The sequence below is a fragment of the Papio anubis genome, unplaced genomic scaffold (assembly GCF_008728515.1).
Source record: "Papio anubis isolate 15944 unplaced genomic scaffold, Panubis1.0 scaffold8, whole genome shotgun sequence".
Taxonomy (NCBI): Eukaryota; Metazoa; Chordata; class Mammalia; order Primates; family Cercopithecidae; genus Papio; species Papio anubis.
In genome coordinates, this window is record NW_022168221.1 from 58,577 (window position 1) to 84,318 (window position 25,742).

The 25,742-nt window shown below is 38.5% G+C and overlaps 1 protein-coding gene across 6 annotated transcripts in view; it reads left to right on the forward strand.

Annotated features, from left to right (window-relative positions):
* Positions 1–25,742, forward strand: part of CUL2 (cullin 2) — an 87,301-nt gene that overhangs the window by 56,951 nt on the left and 4,608 nt on the right. For 5 of the 6 annotated variants that reach the window (XM_021943169.2, XM_021943170.2, XM_021943171.2 and 2 more), the window contains exons 10-19: positions 3,596–3,720; positions 6,577–6,684; positions 7,338–7,397; positions 8,215–8,343; positions 8,448–8,534; positions 10,188–10,340; positions 10,939–11,016; positions 15,050–15,116; positions 22,512–22,714; positions 25,114–25,215. In XM_021943169.2, coding sequence (XP_021798861.1) covers positions 3,596–3,720; positions 6,577–6,684; positions 7,338–7,397; positions 8,215–8,343; positions 8,448–8,534; positions 10,188–10,340; positions 10,939–11,016; positions 15,050–15,116; positions 22,512–22,714; positions 25,114–25,215 — 1,112 coding nt within the window. The remainder of the gene's footprint in view (positions 1–3,595; positions 3,721–6,576; positions 6,685–7,337; positions 7,398–8,214; positions 8,344–8,447; positions 8,535–10,187; positions 10,341–10,938; positions 11,017–15,049; positions 15,117–22,511; positions 22,715–25,113; positions 25,216–25,742) is intronic. The other variant, XM_021943166.2, reaches the window with a different exon arrangement.

A 25,742-nucleotide genomic window follows, 5' to 3' on the forward strand; every position in this document is an offset into this window, starting at 1 on the left:
TTTTATTTTATTTTTGAGACAGAGTCTCACTCTGTCACCCAGGCTGGAGTGCAGTGATGCGATCTTGGCTCACTGCAACCTCTGCCCCCTGGATTCAAGTGATTCTCCTGCCTCAGACTCCTGAGTAGCTGGGATTACAGGCGTGCATCACCACACCTGGCTAATTTTTTTGTATTTTTAGTAGAGACAGGGTTTCACCATGTTGGTCAGGCTGGTCTCGAACTCCTGACCTCGTGATCTGCCTGCCTTAGCCTCCCAAAGTGCTGGAATTACAGGCTTGAGCCACCACGCCCAGCCTCTCTGATTTTTTTAAAAAAACAAAAAACATGCATTAATTTTATAAGGAGGAAAGATAATAAATATGTATGTTTTATTTAATTAATTTATTTTTTTGAGATGGAGTCTCGCTCTGTCACCTAGGCTGGAGTGCAATGGCACAGTCTCGGCTCACTGCACCCCCCGCCTCCCAGGTTCAAGCAATTCTGCCTCAGGCTCCCGAGTAGCTAGGATTGCAGGTGCCTGCCACCACACCCGACTAATTTTTGTATTTTTAGTAGAGATAGCGTTTTTTTTTTTTTTTTGAGACGGAGTCTCGCTCTGTCACCCAGGCTGGAGTGCAGTGGCCGGATCTCAGCTCACTGCAAGCTCCGCCTCCCGGGTTCACGCCATTCTCCTGCCTCAGCCTCCAGAGTAGCTGGGACTACAGGCGCCCGCCACCTCGCCCGGCTAGTTTTTTGTATTTTTTAGTAGAGACGGGGTTTCACCGGGTTAGCCAGGATGGTCTTGATCTCCTGACCTTGTGATCCGCCCGTTTCGGCCTCCCAAAGTGCTGGGATTACAGGCTTGAGCCACCGCGCCCGGCCGATAGCGTTTTTTAAGTAGAGATAGCGTTTCACCATGTTGGCCTCCTGGTCTCGAGCTCCTGACCTCAGATGATCCACTTGCCCCGGCCTCCCAAAGTGCTGGGATTACAGGTGTGAGTCACCGCCTGGCCATTAATCAGGTTTTTTGTTTTTGTTTTTGTTTTTTTCTTCTTGAGATGGAGTCCCGCCCTGTCACCCAGGCTGGAGCGCAGTGGCGCGATCTTGGCTCACTGTAACCTCTACCTCCCGGGTTCAAGAGAGTCCCCTGCCTCAGACTCCCGAGTAGCTGGGACTACAGGCGCCTGCCCCCACACCTGGCTAATTTTTGTATTTTTAGTAAAGATGGGGCTTCACTGTGTTGGCCAGGCTGGTCTCGAACTCCTGAGCTCGTGATCCGCCCGCCTCCGCCTCCCAAAGTGCTGGGATTATAGATGTGAGCCACCGCACCCGGCCCCGTGTTTTTTAAAGCAACATTGATTTCGTAGACCCAGGACAATGTAGTTAAAACACAATAATTTTATTTTAATTCCGGAAGTCACTGTCTTGTAGAGTATGATGGAAAGACTTTAATGGCCAGCAAGACTTATTGTAAAACCTATAGTAATTAAGACAGTGAGGCATTGGTACAAGGACAGACAGATATCACAATAAAATAAGAGACCCCAGAAACAACCCATGCATATGTGGCCACTTGGTGTAAGACCAAGGTGGCGCTGCAGAGCAGCAGGTAAAAGATGGTGTTTTCAACACACATTGCTCAGTCAATTGGATATCCATTTTGGAAGAAAATGAAATTTGATCGCTACGTCAGATACCATATACAAAATCAATTCACTAGAGTTTTTATCTAAATGTACAAGGTAAAAAAAATAACACTTTTAGAAGATAATATCGGAGAATATCTTCATAACCTTGAGATAGGGAAAGATATTTTAAATAGGACACAAAAAGCCCTAACCACAAAGGAACAATTGATCCAGTGAACTACATTAAAATGAAAAACTTTGGATTATTAAAAGGCCATTAAGAGGGAGGAAGATTGCTTGACTTCAGGAGTTCAAGACCAGCCTGGGCAACATGACAGTATCCCATCTGCAAAAAAATACAAGCATTAGCCAGGTGGGGTGGTATGCACCTGTGGTCCCATCTACTTGGGAGGCTGAGGTGGGACGATCACTCATGCCTGGAAGGTGGTGGTTGCAGTGAGCCGAGATCCTGCCAGAGCACTCCAGCCTGGGTGACAGAGTGAGACCCTGTCTCAAAAAAAAAAAAAAAAAAAAAAAAGCCATGAAAACCACTGGATCATCAGAAGACACTTATAGGGTAATGTAGCTGCAGTAGTAAAGATTTATATCCAAAATATAAAATGGCCAAAAAACAGACACTGCAGAATAGAAGATACCCAGATGGCCAATAAACATAAAAAGAAATGTGAAGCAGCAGGAGCTTTTCGAACACTGAAGTGAGAGTATAAATTGATGCAACTACTTTGGGAAACTGGCATTGACTGCTAAGTGGGATATATTATGCATATTTTATGATCCAGCAGTTCTCCTAAACATATAACCACCCCACCGTACCTTCTGACCACCAGTGCCTGGACATATGTACAAAAAGACTTACAGGAATGTTCATATTATTAGTATTTGTAATAGCTCCGTAAACTGGAACGGCTCAAATGTCCAGTAACTGTAGAATAGTACAGTATATTCATACAATGGAATATTATAGAGGAGTGGAAATGAACAAATTAAAGCCAGGCACAACAACATAGATGATCCTTATACACATTTTGTTGAACACAAGAAGTCAGTTGTGAAAGAATTGTGTGATCCCATTTTTATATATAGTTCAAACTCATCTGTGATTTAGAAGTCACAGCAGTGGTTACCTTTGCAGAGGAGCAAGAGTGTGTGATTGGAAGGAGGCATGAAGGGGACTCCTGGGTGTAGGTAATGCCTATTTCTTATCCTGCGTGTGATTACATGGGTGTGTTGTGTGTTCACTTGTAATAATTCAGTAAGATACACACTTATGGTTTGTATACTTTTCTCTGTATGTATGATGCTTTAATAAAACATTTAAAATAAAACCTACTACACTGAGAGATCATTATTTACCTCCCAGTGTTAGAGATCAAAATGTTTGGTAACACATTGTTGGCAAAGGAACTCTCTGCTGTTGGCAGCTGTGGTTAGAAGGATCTGTCTACAAGATTAAACTTTGACACAGTAACCTCACTTTTGGGAATTTATATTGCATATATTCTTGCTCATGTATAAGATTATTGATTGTAACATTGCAATATCAAGAGACTGGAAACCACCTAAATTTCCATTAGTTGTTAAGAAATTATAATATATCCACATAATGGAGTACTGTGCAGCTGTAAAATACATAGAAATGCTTTGTGTACTGATAGGAAAAGACTACTAAGTTAAAATGTATTCTGAAGCTACAAATAATATACAAAATACAGTACACTGTATTAAAAGGGGCAAAGGGAAGAATATATGTATTCACTTGAATTTGCACAAAATATCTTTGGGAAGATGTTAAATAACCACATCCCTTTCCTGTGGGGAGAGGGGCTTGGGTGGCTGGGAGGTGGGCATGGGGGGCTTTTCTCTGGGTACTCTGCACTTGGATTGTATTCCTGCACTTGGATCCATATATTACCTAATAAATGAAAATATTTAGGAGTTAATCCTCAGATGTCTTTTTCCTCTCAGACATGGCAAATATGTACGTCTTACTCCGTGCTGTGTCCACTGGTTTACCTCATATGATTCAGGAGCTACAAAACCACATCCATGATGAGGGCCTTCGAGCAACCAGCAACCTTACTCAGGAAAATGTGAGTTGTGTGGGGAACTGCAGTGTTTTCCTCCTAATCAGATCCATCATGGAGTCTTTCCTTTGACTTTACTATTTTGAAAGATGAAAGAAAAAGTCTTACCATGCCAACAAAAGAAATGTCTTTATTCAAATGTTTTAAACCTAGAGCTTGTTGGACTCATTTTGGAATTATCAAATTATTAGAAAGCTATTGATGAGATAGGTTGCTGCTTAGCCATACGGAGGTGTCCATTGAACAGTTGTTAACTTTTCACAGAAAAATAAGCTTACCATTTCTAAGTAACTGTGTTTTTGTGTAATTGGCGTTGATAACATTGTTTGTTGTCATAGTATTAATCAGCGGTAATATAGACAACTTGTAATTTTCCTCGTTTCCATATTCTGTGAATTTGGTTGTCTAGGAAGCAAATTTAGATTCAAATAATCTTCTGTAAGTATATGCTTGCTGCCCCAAATACCCGAAACAATAACCCTCGTGTCCCTAATACTCATCTTCCTTGAGTACTTTACCAATCACATGACTGTAACAGTTTGTCTTTCCTATCACCAAATCTTGTTATTACTGGTGACGGTTGATGAGCAAGAGAGACGTAACTTCAACTGTTACTATCTCTTCTTAAGTAGAGCTGTTTGACTTAATCTGTAAGGTAGTATCTGTCACGCCTGTAATCCCAGCACTTTGGGAGGCCAAGGCAGGCGGATCACAAGGTCAGGAGATCGAGACCATCCTGGCTAAGACAGTGAAACCCCATCTCTACTAAAAATACAAAAATTAGCCAGGTGTGGGGGCAGGCGCCTGTAGTCCCAGCTACTCGGGCGGCTGAGGCAAGAGAATGGCGTGAACCCGGGAGGCGGAGCTTACAGTGAGCCAAGATCACACCACTGCACTCCAGCCTGGGTGACAGCACAAGACTCCGTCTCAAAAAAAAAAAAAAAAGATAGTATCTGTGTGTATGTGTGTAGCCGTCACTGTTCAGAAGCACTTTTTAGAGGCTGTTACCTTAGCGACAGATTGGTCTTTGGCAAGTAATAATTTTTAGTTTTTATGTTCTGCCACAATAATGTGTAAGTTTTCTATTTTTTAATTTCTTCAAATTCCTTTTACCACAGTTTTCTATTTTTGTAGAACTATTAGTTTGTATTATGCAGATTTATTACTCTGTATTATTTGTCAAACTTACTAGTTTATGTTATTACGTTTATAGATTCCATGTCCAATGACATGGGGCATAGAAGCATAGAATTTTGTGTCAAGGCTGGGAGATGGAAACATAAGTGAATACATTTGTAGTAGACTCAAATCCAGCTGACTTAGTTAAGTCTTAGGTAGTAATTTCTTCATGGTTATCTCCATTAAGAGGGAAAACTCACTTTTGCACTATTAGGTATTTCTTCTCTCTGAGATGTGAGGGATTGTCTTGCTGAGTTCAAGGAGTCTCTGTTCTCAGGGTTACTGGCTTTTTAACTCTCCTCTCTCTCAGCCTTCAGTGACTTTGCAGGCAGTCTTTGCTTATATAAGCCTCTATGAAAGTGATAGACCTGGTAGTTCAGGTCTTGTTATCCTTAAGTTATTCCAACACAGTAGAAAAGTATGCTTTTGGTGGGTTCTTCTGGCAGGTACTAGACAGTCTATGACATTAGCTTGTTGTGTTGAATGACAAGCTATTTTCTTTCTTTTTTGTTGTTTGTTTGTTTGTTTGTTTGTTTTCTGAGACGGAGTCTTGCTCTGTCGCCCAAGCTGGAATGCAGTGGTGCGATCTCTGCTCACTGCAACCTCCACCTCCCTGGTTCAAGTAATTCCCCTGCCTCAGCTTCCCGAGTAGCTGGGATTACAGGCACATGCCACCACGCCTGGCTAATTTTTTTGTATTTTTAGTAGAGACAGGGTTTCACCATGTTGGCCAGACTGGTCTCGAACTCCTGACCTCAGGCAATCCCCCTGCCTCGGCCTCCCAAAGTGCTGGGATTATAGGCGTGAGCCACCATGCCCGGCTGACAAGCTATTTTCTTTCTTTTTTTTTTTTTTTTTTTTTTTTGAGACAGAGTCTCCCTCTATTGCCCAGGTTGGAGTGCAGTGGCCGGATCTCAGCTCACTGCAAGCTCCGCCTCCCGGGGTCACGCCATTCTCCTGTCTCAGCCTCCCGAGTAACTGGGACTACAGGCGCCCGCCACTTCGCCCGGCTAGTTTTTTTCTATTTTTTTAGTAGAGACGGGGTTTCACCAGGTTAGCCAGGATGGTCTCGATCTCCTGACCTCGTGATCCACCCGTCTCGGCCTCCCAAAGTGCTGGAATTACAGGGTTGAGCCACCGCGCCCGGCCGACAAGCTATTTTCAACACCAAAGTTTTAAATTTTAAAACCACTTTCTGGCCGGGCGCGGTGGCTCAAGCCTGTAATCCCAGCACTTTGGGAGGCCGAGGCGGGTGGATCACGAGGTCAGGAGATCGAGACCATCCTGGCTAACATGGTGAAACCCCGTCTCTACTAAAAAAACAAAAAACTAGCCGGGCATGGTGGCGGACGCCTGTAGTCCCAGCTACTCGGAGGCTGAGGCGGGAGAATGGCGTGAACCCGGGAGGCGGAGCTTGCAGTGAGCCGAGATCGCGCCACTGCACTCCAGCCTGGGCGACACAGCGAGACTCCGTCTCAAAAAAAAAAAACAAAAAAAAAACAAAAAAAAAAAACAAAAAAAAACAAAAAAAAAAAAAAAAAAAAAACAAAACCACTTTCTGAGAAGTGTGCATGTGTAAAACATAATTTCCTTGAGGAAAAATTTACTCAAGTCTAATAAACCTAGTAGTTTATCCTTGAACCTTTTAAAATGTGGTTTTGTACTTATGTTTCATGTTTTTAGATGCCAACACTATTTGTGGAGTCAGTTTTGGAAGTGCATGGTAAATTTGTTCAGCTTATCAACACTGTTTTGAATGGTGATCAGCACTTCATGAGTGCGTTGGATAAGGTAAGTTTTAAATACGTATATACTATATATGTACATAAAGCTCTGTCATTCTTTAGGCAGTTTCAGGATTAGACTCCTAGTATGAGATTTCTGACCTAGACATGGAGATTAAATATGAAATTCAAAATGGAAATAATATCTTTTAAATTATTAACTGAATAGTAAATTGAATGCTTGTAGAATTTCCCATGATTATGCTATATAAGGGGAATTTTTAATCTGATATCTTCTGGATAGACATGCATAATTTTACAATTTTTAGTACTGATTTTTTTCTTTGGCCATAATACTTAGGCTATATTGAATAATATTTGAAAAGAGGATATGTTTTACGTGAACTTTTGTATACTTTAAAGGAAAGTTACTTACAAGATTGTAAGTTTTTTTTTTAAGTAGTGTTATTTTATCTGTTCAAATTTTGGTAATGAGTTACAGAGTATCTTGCAATAGCAACAGGATGTATAGATATTTTGTAATTAGAGAATAAAGTCAGAGGAGTCCACTGTGTTAGGTGCGAAAATATTAACAAACTACTGGCAATGCTGTGTTGTATGTGGTGGGGTAATTTTGGATGTATGGATTATGGCTTGTATTGAACTAGCTGTACTTTTTCCCTATGGCTGGTGGTTAATTATGGCCTGTTTTTTATGTAGGCCCTTACGTCGGTTGTAAATTACAGAGAACCTAAGTCTGTTTGCAAAGCACCTGAACTGGTAAGTTTGGTGTTTGCTGAAAAGTAATCTTATGAAAAGTCAGTATTAGAACATGAAAACTGAGAATATCAAATTAATTTGGTTTTTGTAGCATTTTTCAGATAAACAAAAGGAAAATTATCTACATTGTACATAGTTTGGCATTTATGTAAGGAATGCAACATACCGTGTGTCTTTTCTTAAAAAATAATCATTTTACAAAGTTTGGGTTTTAATGTATGTCTATTTTGAAATAATTTTAATACTTTTCATGTAGATTGTTATATCTGAAATCTAAAGGAAGTCTGATGATAAAGTTTGGGTAACCTTTGAAGGAAACTTGCTTACAAGGTTTTTGTAACTTTTTTTAAAGTACTTATTCAATGTCAAAAATTATAAAACCGCTCGAAACTCACCCAGGTGTTCTTTTAAAAATTTATATTACCCATATCAGTTGCTTTATTGGTCAATAAGTGATAATTCGATATTTGACTTGTTCTTTTAAAAAATATACCTTATGATATGTATTTTATTTAGGTTACACTTATGATTATTACATAAAGCTTTAGAAGCCTGGTGTGGTTGTGCATGCCTGTAGTCCCAACTACTTGGGAGGCTGAGGCAGGAGGATCCTTTGAGCCTAGGAGTTTGAGGCTGCAGTGAGCTATGATGTTGTCCACTACAATCCAGCCTGGGTGACAGAGCAAGACCCAGTCTCTTAAAAAAACAGTAAAAACTCTGTCCACTGATCTTATCTTGTATCACCACTTTGCCTCCTTTGAGGCATGATATATACAGAAGCACCCTTTGTAAGATTTATTATCAATTTCTACATGAGCTTGCTAAGTACTGTGACAACTTACTGAAGAAGTCGGCGAAAGGGATGACAGAGAATGAAGTGGAAGACAGGCTCACGAGCTTCATCACGGTGTTCAAATACATTGATGACAAGGATGTCTTTCAAAAGGTATGCTGCGAACAAAAAAGTTTCATTTGTGTTTTGGTCAACTTTATTTCTGAATGCTAAATCATTAGAAAGGAAGTGATCTTTTAAAATATTTTTAAATGCAGTTCTACGCAAGAATGCTGGCAAAACGTTTAATTCATGGGTTATCCATGTCTATGGACTCTGAAGAAGCCATGATCAACAAATTAAAGGTAATATAAGTCATTAATCTGGTACTGTCCTAGAAATTCACTCACAAGCATATAAAGATGTTCATTGCAGCATTGTATGCAGTAACAGGAAACAATTCATCCGGTTAAATTTATATTTTTATATTCACACAGTGGGATATACAAATACTATATTAAAAGGACAAAATATATATGCTTATATATGAAGATTCACTGGATAATCAGTATTAACGATAAAAGAGTATTACTACTTTAAATGAATACACCTAAAATATTCCTTTAAGTACAAATTTTGGAGTGCAATTCCATTTCAATTTATTTTTACATCATTTCAGCTTGCTTGCACACCGATAAGTGGTAGCAGGTTCTTATTTCTCCTGCGTTATTCAATAAATTTTCCTGCATAGTAGACATTTTGAATATAATATGCACTCCTTTTTTCCTTTTTCTTTTTTTTAAGAGATAGGATCTCACTATGTTGCCCAGGCTGGACTCTAACTCCTGGGCTCAAACGATCCTCCTGCCTCAGCCTCCTGAGCAGCTGGGACAACAGTGTGCACCACTGCACCCAGTTGCTATGTGCTCTTTTTGAAACCTACAAAAAAGAAAAAAAAAAAAACTTAGTTTTTAATTTCTAAAAGTAGAGTTGGCCAGGTGTGGTGGCTCACGCCTGTAATAGTAGCACTTTGGGTGGCCAAGGCGGGTAGATTGTTTGAGCTCAGTAGTTCGAGACCAGCCTAGGAAACATGGCAAAACCCTGTCTCTACCAAAAATACAAAAGTTACCTGGGCTTGGTGGCTAGTCCCAGTTACTCAGGAGGCTGAGGTGGGAGGATTGCTAGAGCCTGGGACATCGAGGCTGCTGTGAGCCATGATCACACCAGTACACTCCATCCTGAGTGACAGAGCAAGACCCTGCCTCTAAATAGATTAATTACCAGAAAAATAGTAGTGTTAATGAGCTTTTATATTTCAAGATTAGAGATTCAGATTTTCTGACCTGGTAACATAATTTTGAATAATTTTAAAGAAATAATTTTCTTCATCACTCAGTAGATGCTATTAAAAATATGCCTAAGTAGACCTTTTTCAATTGACTACTGGCTAGAGTATTCCCAGTAATCATCTATGTAATCTTTCATTTGATACTATCTGTAAACCTTATAAGAGCCAGCAGCTGTGGTATGTGCCAATAGTCCCAGCTACTGGGAGAGTGAGATAGGAGGATGGCTTAAGCCCCGGAGTTTGAAGTTGTAGTGGCACCGCGATGGCTCCAATGAATAGCCACTGCATTGCAGCATGGGCAACAGTGTCTTTAAAACAAAACACAACATAAAATCCTTATAAGGTATCTTATGTATAGTAATGGGGCGTTTTGCAGTGCTGAAATAAGAGATGAATGTATAAAAAAGTTTTTGTTTACGGGGAGATTTATTGTTCCTAGATAGGTGGATTTTATTCACTTACTTAAAATATGCCTTTAAAAAGAAAGAAAGTTGGAAAAGTTTTGATTAGTTGCTTTGACTTATGAAGAATATATTACTAGTCCTTAGGTATAAGTGTACATGCAAGAACTCTTGACCAAAGACCTAGCAATACTGACACATTCTTATTAACCAATATGACTTACTATTTTTCTTTTGAAGTCATGTATTTTCTAAAACTTTTTTTATAGCAAGCCTGTGGTTATGAGTTTACCAGCAAGCTACATCGGATGTATACAGATATGAGTGTCAGCGCTGATCTCAACAATAAGTTCAACAATTTTATCAAAAACCAAGACACAGTAATAGATTTGGGAATTAGTTTTCAAATATATGTTCTACAGGTATGAATATGTGTTTTACTATGAGCATTTACTAATCATTTCAGGACTTTGATACAAAGGATTCATAAATGGATGCCTGATTACGTTTAGTTCTGTCAGTAGATCGTGGCTTCCAAAGTCCTATTGATTTGGGCTGGGCGTGGTAGCTCACGCCTGTAATCCCAGCACTTTGAGAGGCCAGAGCGGGCAGATCTCTTGAGCTCAGGAGTTCCAGACCAGCCTGGCCAACACAGTGAAAACCCATCTCTACTAAAAATACAAAAATTAGCCAGGTGTGGTGATGCGTGCCTGTAATCTCAGTTACTGAGGAGGCAGAGACAGGAGAATCACTTGAACCCCCGGAGGCGGAGGCTGCAGTGAGTGGAGATGGTGCCACTGCATTGCAGCCTGGGTGATGGAGTGAGACTCTATCTCAGGAAAAATAAATAAATAAATAAAAGTCCTATTGATTTGGAATGAAATGTGCCATAATAGAAATACTCAAATTTTATCAGCATTTTGAGGAAGAAAAAAATGTTTTAGATGCTTAGATTATTTAATAAATATTTACTTTCAATTTAGATGTTGATCCATTTAGCTTTTTATTTTTTCTTTCTAGGCTGGTGCGTGGCCACTTACTCAGGCTCCTTCATCTACGTTTGCAATTCCCCAGGAATTAGAAAAAAGTGTACAGATGGTAAGTTTGCAGGAAATATACTAGAAGACTAAAGGAATTTTAATAATTGTCTTCATATTGTATCACCTTTAATATTTTTTCAAAGTCTTAAGGGTTCATGTGATAAAAATAGATTCACAAATTATAGTCAGTCTGCCCTTTGGGAAGAATGTAAGTTGTTGTAGTTACTAATATTAAAACTAAAATGCTAAGAATGTCATACAGTTCTTTGTCAAACCATGCCTCTTATTCTGAATAAATCTGTCATCTGCTATTAAGCAGTTTTTTTGTTTGTTTGTTTTTGTTTTGTTTTTTTTTTTGAGACGGAGTCTCGCTCTGTCACCCAGGCTGGAGTGCAGTGGCCGGATCTCAGCTCACTGCAAGCTCCGCCTCCCGGGTTTTCGCCATTCTCCTGCCTCAGCCTCCCGAGTAGCTGGGACTACAGGCGCCTGCCACCTCGCCCAGCTAAGTTTTTGTATTTTTAGTAGAGACGGGGTTTCACTGTGTTAGCCAGGATGGTCTCGATCTCCTGACCTCGTGATCCGCCCGTCTCGGCCTCCCAAAGTGCTGGGATTACAGGCTTGAGCCACCGCGCCCGGCCTAAGCAGTTTTAAATTATAAAAATGTTGATATCAGAAGAAAGCTTAGAATTCAACACTTAAAATATCACTTACCAGTTTTCCTTTTGAATTTTGACCAAATACCTCATTCAACCCTTGTAATTTTTTTTATTTCTGTCCTGTAATGTAGGTGAGTATATGTGAAGTAACTGCTAGTAGAGTAAGTAGTAACAGTGATCGACAGTGGTTATAGTTTTGTGGTAATAATAGAGGAGAGTGCTGTAACCAGTCAGGTAGGTTTCAGGAAGGCAAGCATGATAGACTTTCAGAATAGGAGGCTAAATTAGGACTTCTTACATCTTCTTTGAAAAGAGATTGTAGCACAGACTGTTTTAGAAACCATGAAGAAGACCATTTATTTGTGCAGACATTCATTGGATGAGGCAGACTATAATCCAAGGTTATTACAAATTTTGCAGAAAGGATACATCCCAAAGTGCTGGGATTTCAGGCATGAGCCACCATGCCTGGCCTTGGCAGTGTTTTACATTTCTTTTTAAAAATCCTGTGTCCCTGATTGAAATTAAGGGAGAGAATAGGAGCTGACAGAAATGAAGTTTTCCTTTAGTTTTTTTCTTTCCTCTTTCCTTGAAATAATTATTTTCCATTTATAGTTTTTAACTGCTTAAACTTTATTGATGTATAGCCTTCATCAGGTTTTAGTTTCCCCATTTACAAATAGGAAGTGAGTTTCTTTCTGTCTATAAAATTCTGGTTCCAAAAATACTGTTCTCTCCATTTGAATTGTCTCCAATTACCAGTAGAGGGAGTTTGTCCTTTATTTTTTTTCTAGTAAAGTCCAAGTTTTCAGACACATAGGATTCAAATCCATTTGTATACTTAATAATGTACAGTTTTCACATGTAAATTAATTCATCCTGCCTTAGTGATGATTTGCATTTTTTTACATCTTAATCTTAAATATGACTATTTATCAAGAATTACCTTTATTTTACCCCAAAGTGTCTCAAAACTGTGGAATTAAAGATGTAATTAAGGCCGGGCGCGGTGGCTCAAGCCTGTAATCCCAGCACTTTGGGAGGCCGAGGCGGGTGGATCACGAGGTCAGGAGATCGAGACTATCCTGGCTAACATGGTGAAACCCCGTCTCTACTAAAAATACAAAAAACTAGCCGGGCGTGGTGGCGGGCGCCTGTAGTCTCAGCTACTTGGGAGGCTGAGGCGGGCGAATGGCGTGAACCCGGGAGGCGGAGCTTGCAGTGAGCTGAGATCACGCCACTGCACTCCAGCCTGGGAGACACAGCGAGACTCCGTCTCAAAATAAAGAAATAAATAAATAAAGATGTAATTAAAAGTAATTTCTTTTATACTTTAGGCCAATAAATCTTAGTTGTTACATTTCTTTTTTACCTAGGCCAAAACCCTGAATAATATTAAGAAGTATTTAAAGTAGCCGGGCGCGGTGGCTCACGCCTGTAATCCCAGCGCTTTGGGAGGCCGAGGTGGGCGGATCACGAGGTCAGGAGATTGAGACCGTCCTGGCTAGCACAGTGAAACCCCATCTCTACTAAAAATACAAAAAATTAGCCAGGTGTGGTGGCATGCACCTGTAGTCCCAGCTACTCGGGAGACTGAGGCAGGAGAATCGGTTGAACCCAGGAGGTGGAGGCTGCAGTGAGCCGAGATTGTGCTGTTGCACTCTAGCCTGGGCAATAGAGCGAGACTCCTTCTCAAAAAAAATAAAATAAAATAAAAAGAAGAAGTATCTAACGTAGCGTATAATAATGTAACTATCTATTAAAGGTAAATAAACTCATTGAATTTTTAAGGCTCTTTGAGATCTAATTAATGCCCTTAAAGGGCATTAATTTCTTACTAATAAACTTTGCTAACACAATTATTTTAATGACATAACCAAGGAAGGTTTTATAACTTTGGTCTTTGTAGTGCCAGATGAATTGACGAATTTATTGGATTCTGTTCTTGACTAGCTATAGATATGAGAGTCTTTGTAGTCAGGTTTTAAATGTAAGTATGAGTCATTATCTTCTTTTGGCATATTGATATTATCATCAATAAAATTTTACCAAATAGTAGTATTGAAGAGGTAAAAAAAGGTTTTAGAGCATGGAATATACATTTTAAAGCCAGTTTTGCACTTTAAATTATGAGCATTTTAAAGCTGGAATTTATCATTTCCAAAAGTGTTTTGAGAAAAAATGACAGATTTTTTTAAACTTTTATTTTGCTTTTGTCCAGAGATTCATTGTAAATGTGTTATAGATCAATTGTGAATTATATAGTAGTGATTGAATTTTATTGATATCCCTCGGGATTATTAGTCAGATCATACTTCTGAAATCCCCTTATGATGTATTTCAATTTGCTGTTTGTCTGGATTAGAACTAAGCAGGCAAGCTGAAGTATTCCAGGTGCTAGTCATTTCCTGTTCATCCTGCAAAGGGATTGGTGGATCTGCTGGTAGAGGAGGATTCTGCACCATTAGAGGGAAAATAGGCTCAACAAATTTCAGCTTCCCAGGACTAGGCAGACTTAAGAGTAACTACTGAAAGAACTGACTCATTTTCTTGGCTGGAGCTATTAACTTTTGCTGTTAAGGAGTGGTCATACTATAGCTGATAGGTCAGTCATTGCTGACTGCTTTATGTGAACTTCCTTTTTAAAGTACAAAAGGTAAAGTTTGATATACAAATAAAAGCTTTAAGTATGTTATATATGGTACATCATGCTAAAAGTTTATTCAGAATTCTGAACTGGCATAATGCAGTTTATTTTTTAGTTTTGTAAAAAAATTGAGTTTTTATCTTTTTCACATTCAGCATCATTTTTCCTCTTTTTGTTGTATACTAGCTCTTTATTAAAGAAAAAGGAACTCCGTATTTTTGTCCTGTAATTACACATTCAGTCCAGGGAGGAATGTTTAAAATTTCAAGGCTACATTAATAGAATTTAAATTTAATTGTTCACAATAATATCAGCAAAAGAATATCCAGAGACATACTCTAAAACTTCGTATTTGTGTCTGATTGAATGTGGAAGCTATATGTTGGCAAATGGGAGATTAGAAATGAAGATGGGGTTGCTGTTTTCATGGTGAAACATATATGTTGCTGTGTTTGGTTAGTAAGTGGAATTTATAAAGTCCATGTTAATATTATTCAGAAATGATAATCACTGTGTCATTTCAGAAAGTCAAATTTGTAGTGCTGTGGTTTAGTGGAGAGAGCTCTAGAACAGGTTGTCAATTAAAAGAGCTGGAATAACATGTGTATAGCCTTGATTAGGGACCACAGGAACATGCTTTCTCCTCTGCAAAAGAAGGAGGTAAATCAGATTGGCTATAATATCTTTTCTAATATGAATGGTTTTTATTGCTTTTGTAGTATAGTGTTAATTAACTAGGCAAGTTATAGTAGCTAAAAATAATGTGTTTTTTTTTTTTTTTTTTACAGTTTGAATTATTTTATAGCCAACATTTCAGTGGAAGGAAACTTACATGGTTACATTATCTGTGTACAGGTAAAATGCATTTAATCATATCTGACTTAATGAAATTTACCTGATGCTTATATTAATTTAGAAACAGGTTTTCTGTGGCCCAATTACAGTTTTTAACCTTTTCTCTTCCATCAACCTTTTTCCCCATTAAAGCAACTAACAATGAAATTCAAATGAAAGTATAGCACTTTTTAATAGTATTTTATAATTATACTGTTTATAATCTTTCTGCTTTTAAAGAAATGTTCTGACTTTATACTGATTTATTACATTTCTGTAGCCAACCACTACATTAGCAAATTTATTAGAAACTCAGATTTGATGGGTCAGACACACTTAGAAACTTGTTCTCTAAATATGCCAGATCCCCTTGCCAATTTCATTATTAAAGCATCATAAGGAGACCTAACCATTTCATTTTTACTTGTGATACTGGAGTGAATGCAATAGATAGTAAAGCTTTTTGCAGAAAGTCTCACTTAATTTTCAATAGTTTCCAATTTTAAAAAACTTTAGTCACAATCTAATTTCCTTTGCTTCTTTCTGGAACAATGAGGTCCACTAACTTACAGTGGGATTAATACCTGAATTATTGTGGACGGTGTGTGGAGTTACCTGAAGATGTAAGCCAAAGCAAATACTTGAATTTTCTTTCTCTCTCTTTTTTTTTTTTTTAACTAAACTATGCTTTGGCAAGTTCATTGAATCACTTTTCCTTTGTACAAGAAGGAAAGGGTATATATGCTAATATTTCTTAGAAATGGTACAAGAAAATCATTTGCCAAACCTTTATTAGGAAATGTGTTCTGTCTCCTCCCCAAGGAAGATTTCATCCAAGTAACTATGATACTTGCTGTTTATTTGACTGATTTACACCTTGGGAAATGTAATACATTAGTATAACATTTCTGTATCTCATTGTATTAGTAATACATTTTGCATTACTTATGTAAGTTGATCTTTATTGAGCAGGTTGGACATTCTAATTTTTAAAATAATTTTTGAAATAAGGAGATTTTCACTGATACTCTTAGTGGTGGTTAAAATTTGACCTTTGACTAAGCGCAATGGCTCACGCCTGCAACCCCAGCACTTGGAGAGGCAGAGACGGGCGGGTCACTTGAGCCCAGGAGTTCGAGACCAGCCTAGGCAACATGGCAAAACCCCGTCTCTACTAAAAATCCAAAAATTAGCCAGGCGTGGTGGAACACCTGTAGTCTACTCGAGAGGCTGAGATGGGAGGATCACTTGAGCCCAGGAGCTGGAGGCTGCAGTGAGCCATGATCGTGCCACTGCACTCCAGCCTGGGCAACAGAGCAAGACTCTATCTCAGTCAGTCAGTCAGTAAGTTGACCTTTAATTTTACAAATATTCTATTTTCATTTAGCAAATATAATTGATTTTAAGAAAAAAATGCTGGACCAGGGTTTTATATATATATATTTTTTTTTTCTAAGAAAGCTAATATATCTTAGTGTAGTTCAATTTAGCTTGCTTTTACTTTGCATAAATATCTGTTTAGGGGAGTTTAAACTTCCTTGGGTATTCTCATTTCAGCAATAATCATGTCTCCTAAAGTAATTTTAATAAGGGGCTCATTTTTTTCATAACAACTAGTGGTGTATAAGAAGAAAATAAATTTATGCACATAGTTTTTTAGCCATTGGAATTTAGTTCGAAAATAGTCACCAGTATCACCTAAATAGGAAGGAGAATAACTTTCTGTTTTTGAGCTATACTAAATTTCTAGGCTGATACATAATAAGTTGATTTGGGAGCTCTTTTGTTTGTTCATTTCTTTTATCTTATTTAATATTATTTGTGTTTTTGTTAAAACCAAATAGTTACATCCTTTGGAAAGAGAACGTTATAAGTTTATTTTTTGTTTTGAATCACTGAAGGTACTGAAAACACCTGTGACGTATCAGTGAAACCAGGAGTTAGAGTTGTTTTTATGTTTATATTGTAAAATGATTAACTCAAGCTAATTAACATAAGTAGCATCTCACTTATCTATTTGTGGTGAGACCATTTAACATCTACTGTCACAGCAATTACTGTCACAGCAATTTTCTTTGTTTTTTTTTTGTTGTTGTTGCTGTTTTTTGAGACAGAGTCTTGCTCTGTCATCCAGGCTGGAGTGCAATGGCGCGATCTGGGCTCACTGCAACTTCCACCTTCTGGGTTCAAGTGATTCTCCTGCCTCCGCCTCCTGAGTAGCTGGAATTACAGGCACACACTACCACACCCAGCTAATATTTGTATTTTTAGTAGAGACGGAGTTTCACCATGTTGGCCAGGTTGGTCTCGAACTCCTGACCTCGTGATCCACCCACCTCGGCCTCCTGAAGTGCTGGGATTACAAGCGTGAGCCACCGTGCCTGGCCTTGTCACAGTAATTTTCAAGTTTACTCCACAGTGTGATTAAGAGTCACCATGCTATATGATAGAGCTCCAGAACTTACTGGTCCTAACTGAAACTTTGTCCCCTTTGACCAACATTTTTCGTTTTATTTTTGTTCTCCATTCATTTAACAAAAAGGTTCTCACACACCATGTGTATTGAAGATGCTTGTTCTAGATTACCCATATATGACCTAAGGCTCCAGGACTTCTTTAAAACACTGGCTCTGAGGCTGGACAGATTGCTCAGAGTTCTGTTTCTTGAGAACCGCTGTTACTTCCACTTAAACACAGAATGAAAATTATTCCTTCCTAGTCCATTGCTATATTTCCAGCTCAGTGAATACCCCAGAAAAGGTTAATTTTTCTATTGTAAATGAAGAGTCTTTACAAATGGTTGATGCTACACAAAGTGGTATTTGGGGGAATTTAGAATTAGAAGACCTGTGGTCGGAGTTATTAGCTCACAACTTACTAGCTGTGTAATCTTGAGCAAGTTACTTAACTCCTTTGAGCCTGTTTCCTCGTCTTTATCGTTGTAAAATTCATTGATCAATTCAAAGAACATTTTCTGTGTCTCAAGTACTTCTAAACACCAAGTGGACAGAAATAAAATACAGAGCCTTGGCCCTCAAAAAAAGCTCATGTCTAGTAGGCAGACAGACAAGCACATAGTTACGGTACAGTGTTTTGAACGTGGTAGAGGTCAGCCCAGGGCGTAATACAGAATGGTGGTGGCAGTCAGGTCCTGGCAAGGGAGGGCTTCTGGGGAAATCACATCTCAACTTGTTTTCAAGAACTCATAGGGCCAGGTGCAGTGACTCACACCTATAATCTAGCACTTTGGGAGGCTGAGGCAGGAGAATCCCTTGAGACCAGGAGTTCAAGATCAGCTTGGGCAACATAGTGAGACCCTATCTTGAAAAAATAAAATAAAATAAAAATAATGAATAGGACTTAACCAAGCTAGGTAAAGGAGAGTGTTGAGAGTGTATTACCAACAGAGGTAAGAATTTTAAGAAGCAATCTGTGATGCCAGATGTGACAGAGTGAGAAAAATCCTGAAAATTCCAGTGAATTTATGACTAGGGCTTTGGATAGAATTAACCATAAGGAACAGTTTGATAAAGACATACAGATACTTGATAAAGAGATATGACCAGACAGTGTGACAGAAACTATTACACTGTCTGCATATGAATAAGTTTTATTTGTGGCAGAGCAAGAAGTTGCCGAGATTCCTGGTCAGTTGCTGAAAGACACGTTGAGAAATGATGAACTCAAAGAAGATAAAACTTCACCAGACTGTACATAGTATGGATCAAGCTAGAACTTTGTGAACCCTACATCATAGTATGTGTTGGTAGTTACTAGTGTTTGCCAAAATAAAAGTAACACCATATAATTGTGCATACCTTAAAAGGTAACGATTCTATTGACTAAATTTGTCTCGCTTTTGTTTTCAAATACTTCCAACAGCTAAAAATAGGCAGGGGTGTTAATATTGTCTAATGTCCAGTCTATATTCAAATTTCCCTGATTGTCCCAAGTTGACTTGCTTGACTGTCAGAGGTCACTAATTGTATTTGGTTGTTACGTTTCCCTTCCACCGCCCCGCTTCTCAGCATCCTCTGACATACCGTTTTGAACAGACCAGGCCAGTTGTCTTGTAGAGTATCCAGTACTCTGGATTACTTATTTGGGATTTTTAAAATTTTTTACTTTTTAATTTGTTTTCTATTCCTTGTATGTTCTGGAAAGTGGAAATTAGTTCTAAAGGTTTGATTATATTCAGTTAAGTATTATTGGCAAGGATATTTCATAGGTGGTCCTGTGTATTTCATATTGCGTATTTCAAAGGCATCTAATGTCAGGTTGTCTCACTATTAGAGATGCTAAATTTGGAAGGCAGTAACCACCAGTTTTCTCCATTGTAGAGGCACTCTTTCCCCTTTTCGGTTAGCTTAGCAGACAATCTGAGGGATGATACTTTGGCATGAATACCTGTTCCAGGAACCTAATATAGTTTTAGCCTCCACTGATGATCCTTGCCAGAATCAGTTGCTTCACAACTGATTGCAAAATGGTGATATTCTATCATGCCTTCGGCATTGCCTGAGAGAGTAGAGAGCTGACACAGATACTGGGTAGTGACTTGGATGAAACTATTATGAGAGTTCTGCCCACTCTTTATTTCCTGTCATGTAAATGCTGCTTGAATTATTGTTGGCTTACTTTAAGTATCATGTATCAGAATGTTTCATTTTAGTTTTTAGTCTCTTAGGGTTCACCAGCCTATTCTGCAGGGTAAATCACCACTCTTGTCATTTCTCATTTGTGTTTACATCACAGTAATTAAATGAATCATCCAAGTTTGGGGCTTCCTTTCCCCCGCCGCCCCCCGTGCCTTCCCACCCCTTCCCCAGTCTTTTCAGTAAGAGTATGGTGCTAAGAAAAGTGGGAAGAGGTCAATGTACCCCAATCCCTGGTAAAGTATTGAAAAATAGCAAGAAAAGGCACAATGCAAGAATGAACTCAATAAGAAGTACATGATACTTTGGCCCCTCACATAATCTCCTAATGCTCTTTGGATCTCGTGGTGCTAAACGACAACTTTTGTGTGGCAGAAGACTCATTCTGTTTTCAAACCCATGGCAGCATATTACAGCATCAGTGACATCCTGGCTGATGGTGCCACTTAATCATCTTGGTGCTTGATGCATAATTCTGTTTGTTTCTGCATATATTTAATTCATCATTGCAGAAATAACAAAATGTAATTTATGTAATGTTTTACTTCTTACCACATTTTCCAAATTTAATGTTGATAAGAGCCCTGTTTATAGAAAGTGTTAATAGTGTATGCCAAATGATAAGTTTTTACACAAGCTGTTTCTATGAATTGGATATTGAATTTAATATATTAAACCTCCTTTTGTGAAAATTTAAAGGGCTATGAATTTTTTCTCTTGGTGTTCCCATCCAAATAATTCTGAAAAATATTTCTGAATATCAGTTTTATCTAAAATAAGTCAAGGCATAAATGATGATAATCAAGATAGTATTGCATTTACAGTGATATTAAGCTAATGAATTCACTCATGGCCTTTAAAACCTTTTTTTTTTTTGAGGCGGAGTTTCACTCTTGTTACCCGGGCTGGAGTGCAATGGCGCGATCTCGGCTCACAGCAACCTCTGCCTCCTGGGTTCAAGCCATTCTCCTGCCTCAGCCTACGGAGTAGATGGGATTACAGGCATGCGCCACCACACCCGGCTAATTTTGTATTTTTAGTAGAGACGGGGTTTCTCCATGTTGGTCAGGCTGGTCTCGAACTCCGGACCTCAGGTGATCTGCCCGCCTCAGCCTCCCAAAGTGCTGAGATTACAGGCTTGAGCCACCGTGCCCAGCCTAAAATCTTTAATGAGGTAATGAATACATAAAGCAGAAAACCTTAATCGGAGTTACTAATTCTCCTTAAGAGGGAAAATGCAGTCTCTGGGGTAATTTCATGAGAAATACAACTTCCTTGAGTTAACAATGAAGAGCTTTAAAATCAAATCTCATGTTGATTTCATTTATAGTCCGTTCAGTAGTCAAATAATGCAGGCTGTGTGTGTGTGTGTCATGAGCTTTCTGTATGCTGATGTCATGCTGCTGTCTCCCAGGATGTTACAGAACTGTAGTATACATAATACTTGCTCTATCTCTTGGAGCTCAGGGTCGTTTAGCATACAGAATTTTTTTTTTTTTTTGAGACAGATACTCATTCTGTCTCCCAGGTTTGAGTGCAGTGGTGCGATCTTGGCTCATTGCAACTTCCGCCTCCGAGGATCAAGTGCTTCTTATACCTTAGCCTCCCGAGTAGCTGAGATTACAGGCATATGCCATCATGCCTGGCGAATTTTTGTACTTTTAGTAGAGACAAGGTTTCGCCATGTTGACCAGGCTGGTCTTGAACTCCTGGGTTTAAGTGATCTGCCCACCTCAGCCTTTCAGAGTGCTGGGATTACAGGCATGATCCATCGTGCCTGGCCCATATGGAACATATTTATGAAAACATTCAGATTAAATGTTTTTCATTTTTATGAAAACATTCAGATTAAATTAAATTCTTTTGCTATCAACTATTTCAGCAAAAGAATGGGTCTGCCTGTTTGTCTCTCCTTTCTTACCTATTTGCCTCTAGGAAGTTACTGGAAAGAAAAATGTTATTTATAAGACATAATAGCATTAATTTTGGCCGAAATTACAGTTTGGACAGGACAGTAAAAGCATTTTCCATATGGCTGTAGACCTCCCAGGAGGCTTGAACCTTCCATGGGAGACTTGTGTCAGTTGTTGGTATCACTTTCCCCTTTGTCCGTCCATTTCTCCTTCACCCACCTCCTTTTATTGTTTGGATTTTTTGTTTTTTTCTTTTTCTGCCTAAGTCTTAGCATTTCTATTAGTACTATAAAGATTTTTTTTTTTTTTTTTTTTTGAGACAGAGTCTCGCTCTGTCACCCAGGCTGGAGTACAGTGGCGCGATCCCGGCTTGCTGCAACCTCGGCCTCCCAGGTTCAAGCGATTTTCCTGCCTCAGCCTCCCGAGTAGCTAGGATTACAGGCATGTGCCACCACGCCTGGCTAATTTTTGTACTTTTAGTAGAGACAGGGTTTTACCATGTTGACCAGGCTGGTCTCGACCTCCTGACCTAAAGTGATCTGCCTGCCTCGGCCTCCCAAAGTGCTGGGATTACAGGTGTGAGCCACTGTGCCTGGCCTTAAAGACTGTTTTAACCTACTGGTGAAGTTATGATAGCTTAACTGATTTATACCATATACTCAAAACTAATAGAATTCCATCTTCACCTCCCCAAGAAACAAAATGACTACCTTGTTAACAGCAGTGGCTTTACAACAATTTAATAAAACTATTGGTTCACTCTTTCAGAGGAAAATGTCTGAAATAGAGTAAATTTGAAATGTTTCTTTGAATGGTCATTTCACTGTCAGTTTTTGTTTTAATTGTAGGTGAAGTTAAAATGAACTATTTGGGCAAGCCGTATGTAGCCATGGTTACGACATACCAAATGGCAGTTCTTCTTGCCTTTAACAACAGTGAAACTGTCAGTTATAAGGAGCTTCAGGACAGCACTCAGATGAATGAAAAGGAACTGACAAAAACAATAAAATCATTACTTGATGTGAAAATGATTAACCATGATTCAGAAAAGGTATGTAGTAATATTCCAAAGAATTTAAGCATTATCAACATTAAAGCTTTTTCATGAGACATTTGCAGTTTTAAAGTAAGGCTGTAATTGTCATTGCACCTTGTGCTCTGGAAAGCACTTGCATTCACTACATTACTGCACGCTCCATAGAGCTGCGAGCGTAAGGCATCACAGAGCGTGCTGTGTGAGTTGGTGCCATGTGCCCTTTATAGTTTGATTTTATTTGTCCTATACTGTTAAAGCTTATTGAATAATTGTAAAAGAATTGCCATCTGGAAGATTTTGATTAATTGAGATTTTGAAACTAGCCTTTAAAGACTTTCTGGGTTTTTGGTTTTATAAATGTGCTTAATTTCATGGTTCTATACCAGGAAATGACAGCCTGTTGACGTCTATTTGTACACATATTTAATATGTGTAACTCCATTCCAAGTGTTCTTAATATCAGCACTCAATTAACTATCATCTGTTTTTAACCACCATATATTTTTGATACCTGTCACAAGAATAACAAGCCGTTAATATATTACTTTTTTTCTCTGTAACTTTTTTTCTAGTTACAAGATTTCATTGTTTTGTTGTCATAGTATATCCTAGATGTTTAAATAGTTAAAAATGCAACAGAGGTGGGATTATATCTCCTTCAAATTATTGTGCTTATAAGAAAAAAATTTCTATAAATAATGTTTTGTTTTTATTTTGGTAAAGTTAATAGCCTACGGTTTATTTCTCTCATCAATTCATTTTGCTGACATCCCGAAGATGATGATGACATTTTATAGTCTACAATTGAACAACTGTAAAAGGCATATATTCTGAAATTCAAATCAATGTTTTCATAATTTTGAGAAATGATTTTTCTGGCATCAGAATCTTAGCAAAATACGGAATTTTTTTTTTTTTTTTTTTTTTTTTTTGAGACGGTGTTCCACTCTTGTTGCCCAGACTGGAGTGTAATGGCGTGATCTCGGCTCACTGCAGCCTCCACCTTCTGGGTTCAAATGATTCTCCTGTCTCAGCTTCCTGAGTAGCTGGGACATGCCACCATGCCCAGCTACTTTTGTATTTTTAGTGGAGATAGGGTTTCACAATGTTGGCCAGGCTGGTCAGGCTGGTCTGGAACTCCTGACCTCAGGTGATCCACCCGTCTTGGCCTCCCAAAGTGCTGGGATTACAAGTGTGAGCCACCGTGCCTGGCCAAAATAGGGATTTCTTAAGGTTAATTAATTATGGTTTTTAATTTTAGGCTAGTAAATGCTTAAAGGTTTTATATTTTTTTCTAAAACATGCTGCCCAGAAATTGACAAGGTAAACATAGATTCCTTGTTTGCACTTTAAATTTTATTTTATATTTTTATTTGTTTTTAAGGTGAGATCTCATTGTACCACCCAGGTTGGAGTGCAGTGGTGCCATCTCAGCTCACTGCAACCCCCACCTCCTGGGCTCAAGTGATAATCCCGCCTCAGCCTTCCAAGTAGCTGGGACCACAGGTGTGAGCCACTATGCCAGGCTAATTTTTAAATTTTTAGTAGAGACCGGATTTTGCTGTATTGGCTAGGCTGGTCTTGAACTCCTGAGCTCAAGCACTCTGCCCACCTCAGCCTCCCAAAGTGGTGGGATTACAGGCGTGAGCCACCATGCCTGGCCTTTTAATTTAATTATGAATCCGTCCATTCCTTAGCAGAATGTCTTAGGTTATTATTGAGAATTAGTTCATCTTCCAAATGCCTTTTGATCCTTCTGCCAGAGAAATTCCGCCCTGTGATATCAGTGGCTTTCTTAAGCCTGATATGGAAGTTGTTATTCTAAAAATTGGCTTAACAGTTTTCCTCTGAGCAAAGGCCACTTGCTTCTTGAAGAGTGAATAAAAGATGGATTGAAGTAAACGTTTTCACCATCACCCCAGGTCACGGCACATTGATGCTGTGTGCTACTGGATGCACAGCTTTCTCCTGCCATCAGGCCATTTACAGTGGGTATTTTGTTATTGCAGCATTTGTAAAAAAAATTTGGTTGGTTTTTCAGAATGGGGTGATGGAAAAGTTATGAACTTTGGTGTTTCATAAAAATTAAAATGTCAAACTCTAGGCAATGAGCTTGACTCTTTTTTTATCAAAAAGTAGTGTGTATGTAATAGTAGGACCAGCAAATATCTTATTGCCAAATATAAACTGCTTAAGATTCTGGCAGATGTAAAAGTAGAAAATAAAATTGGATTTTTCCTGTTTGTTTGAACAAAAGAATTATTTTTCTCTTAAATTTGGTAATCTATAATATAAAAGTTATAAGAGTGGAGACTTTTTTGCTTGGTCATTAATTTAGTGGAATTGCTTGCAGCAAGCTCTTATTTATAAGATTTTGGTTTTTGTAAATATAAATGTTTTATTTTTAAATGTAGGAAGATATTGATGCAGAATCTTCATTTTCATTAAATATGAACTTTAGCAGTAAACGAACAAAATTTAAAATTACTACATCAATGCAGAAAGACACACCACAAGTAAGTGTTTTTAATGTCAAGTTTTTTTGAGGGGGAAACATTTAAGCATTGGACTTTACAAGTGTTTACACTGAGATTGTGCAAAACATTGCACAGCAAAATTAATAGTGGGGTATGTCTTTTCTGGTTTGTTGTTGGCATTTATTAACCTAACAATCAAACAGAAATCTCTACTTGTATTTTAGTTTTTTCTGAGGAAAAGAGTATGGTTTTGTTGTATTTGCTCTTAAACCACTAGAATGTGTAACTTGACATTCTCTCCGAAAATTCCCACATTGAGAAGTAATAAAATTTCATATTTTTCATTTGTAAAATAAGGGAAAGTTCTACAGCTTTTTTTTTTTTTTTCCTGAGACGGAGTCTCACTCTCTCACCCAGGCTGGAGTGCAGTGGTGTGATCTCGGCTCACTGCAAGCTCCGCCTCCCAGGTTCACGCCATTCTCTTGCCTCAGGCTCCTGAGTAGCTGGGACTACAGGCGCCTGTCACCACGCCCGGCTAATTTTCTTTTTGTATTTTTAGCAGAGAC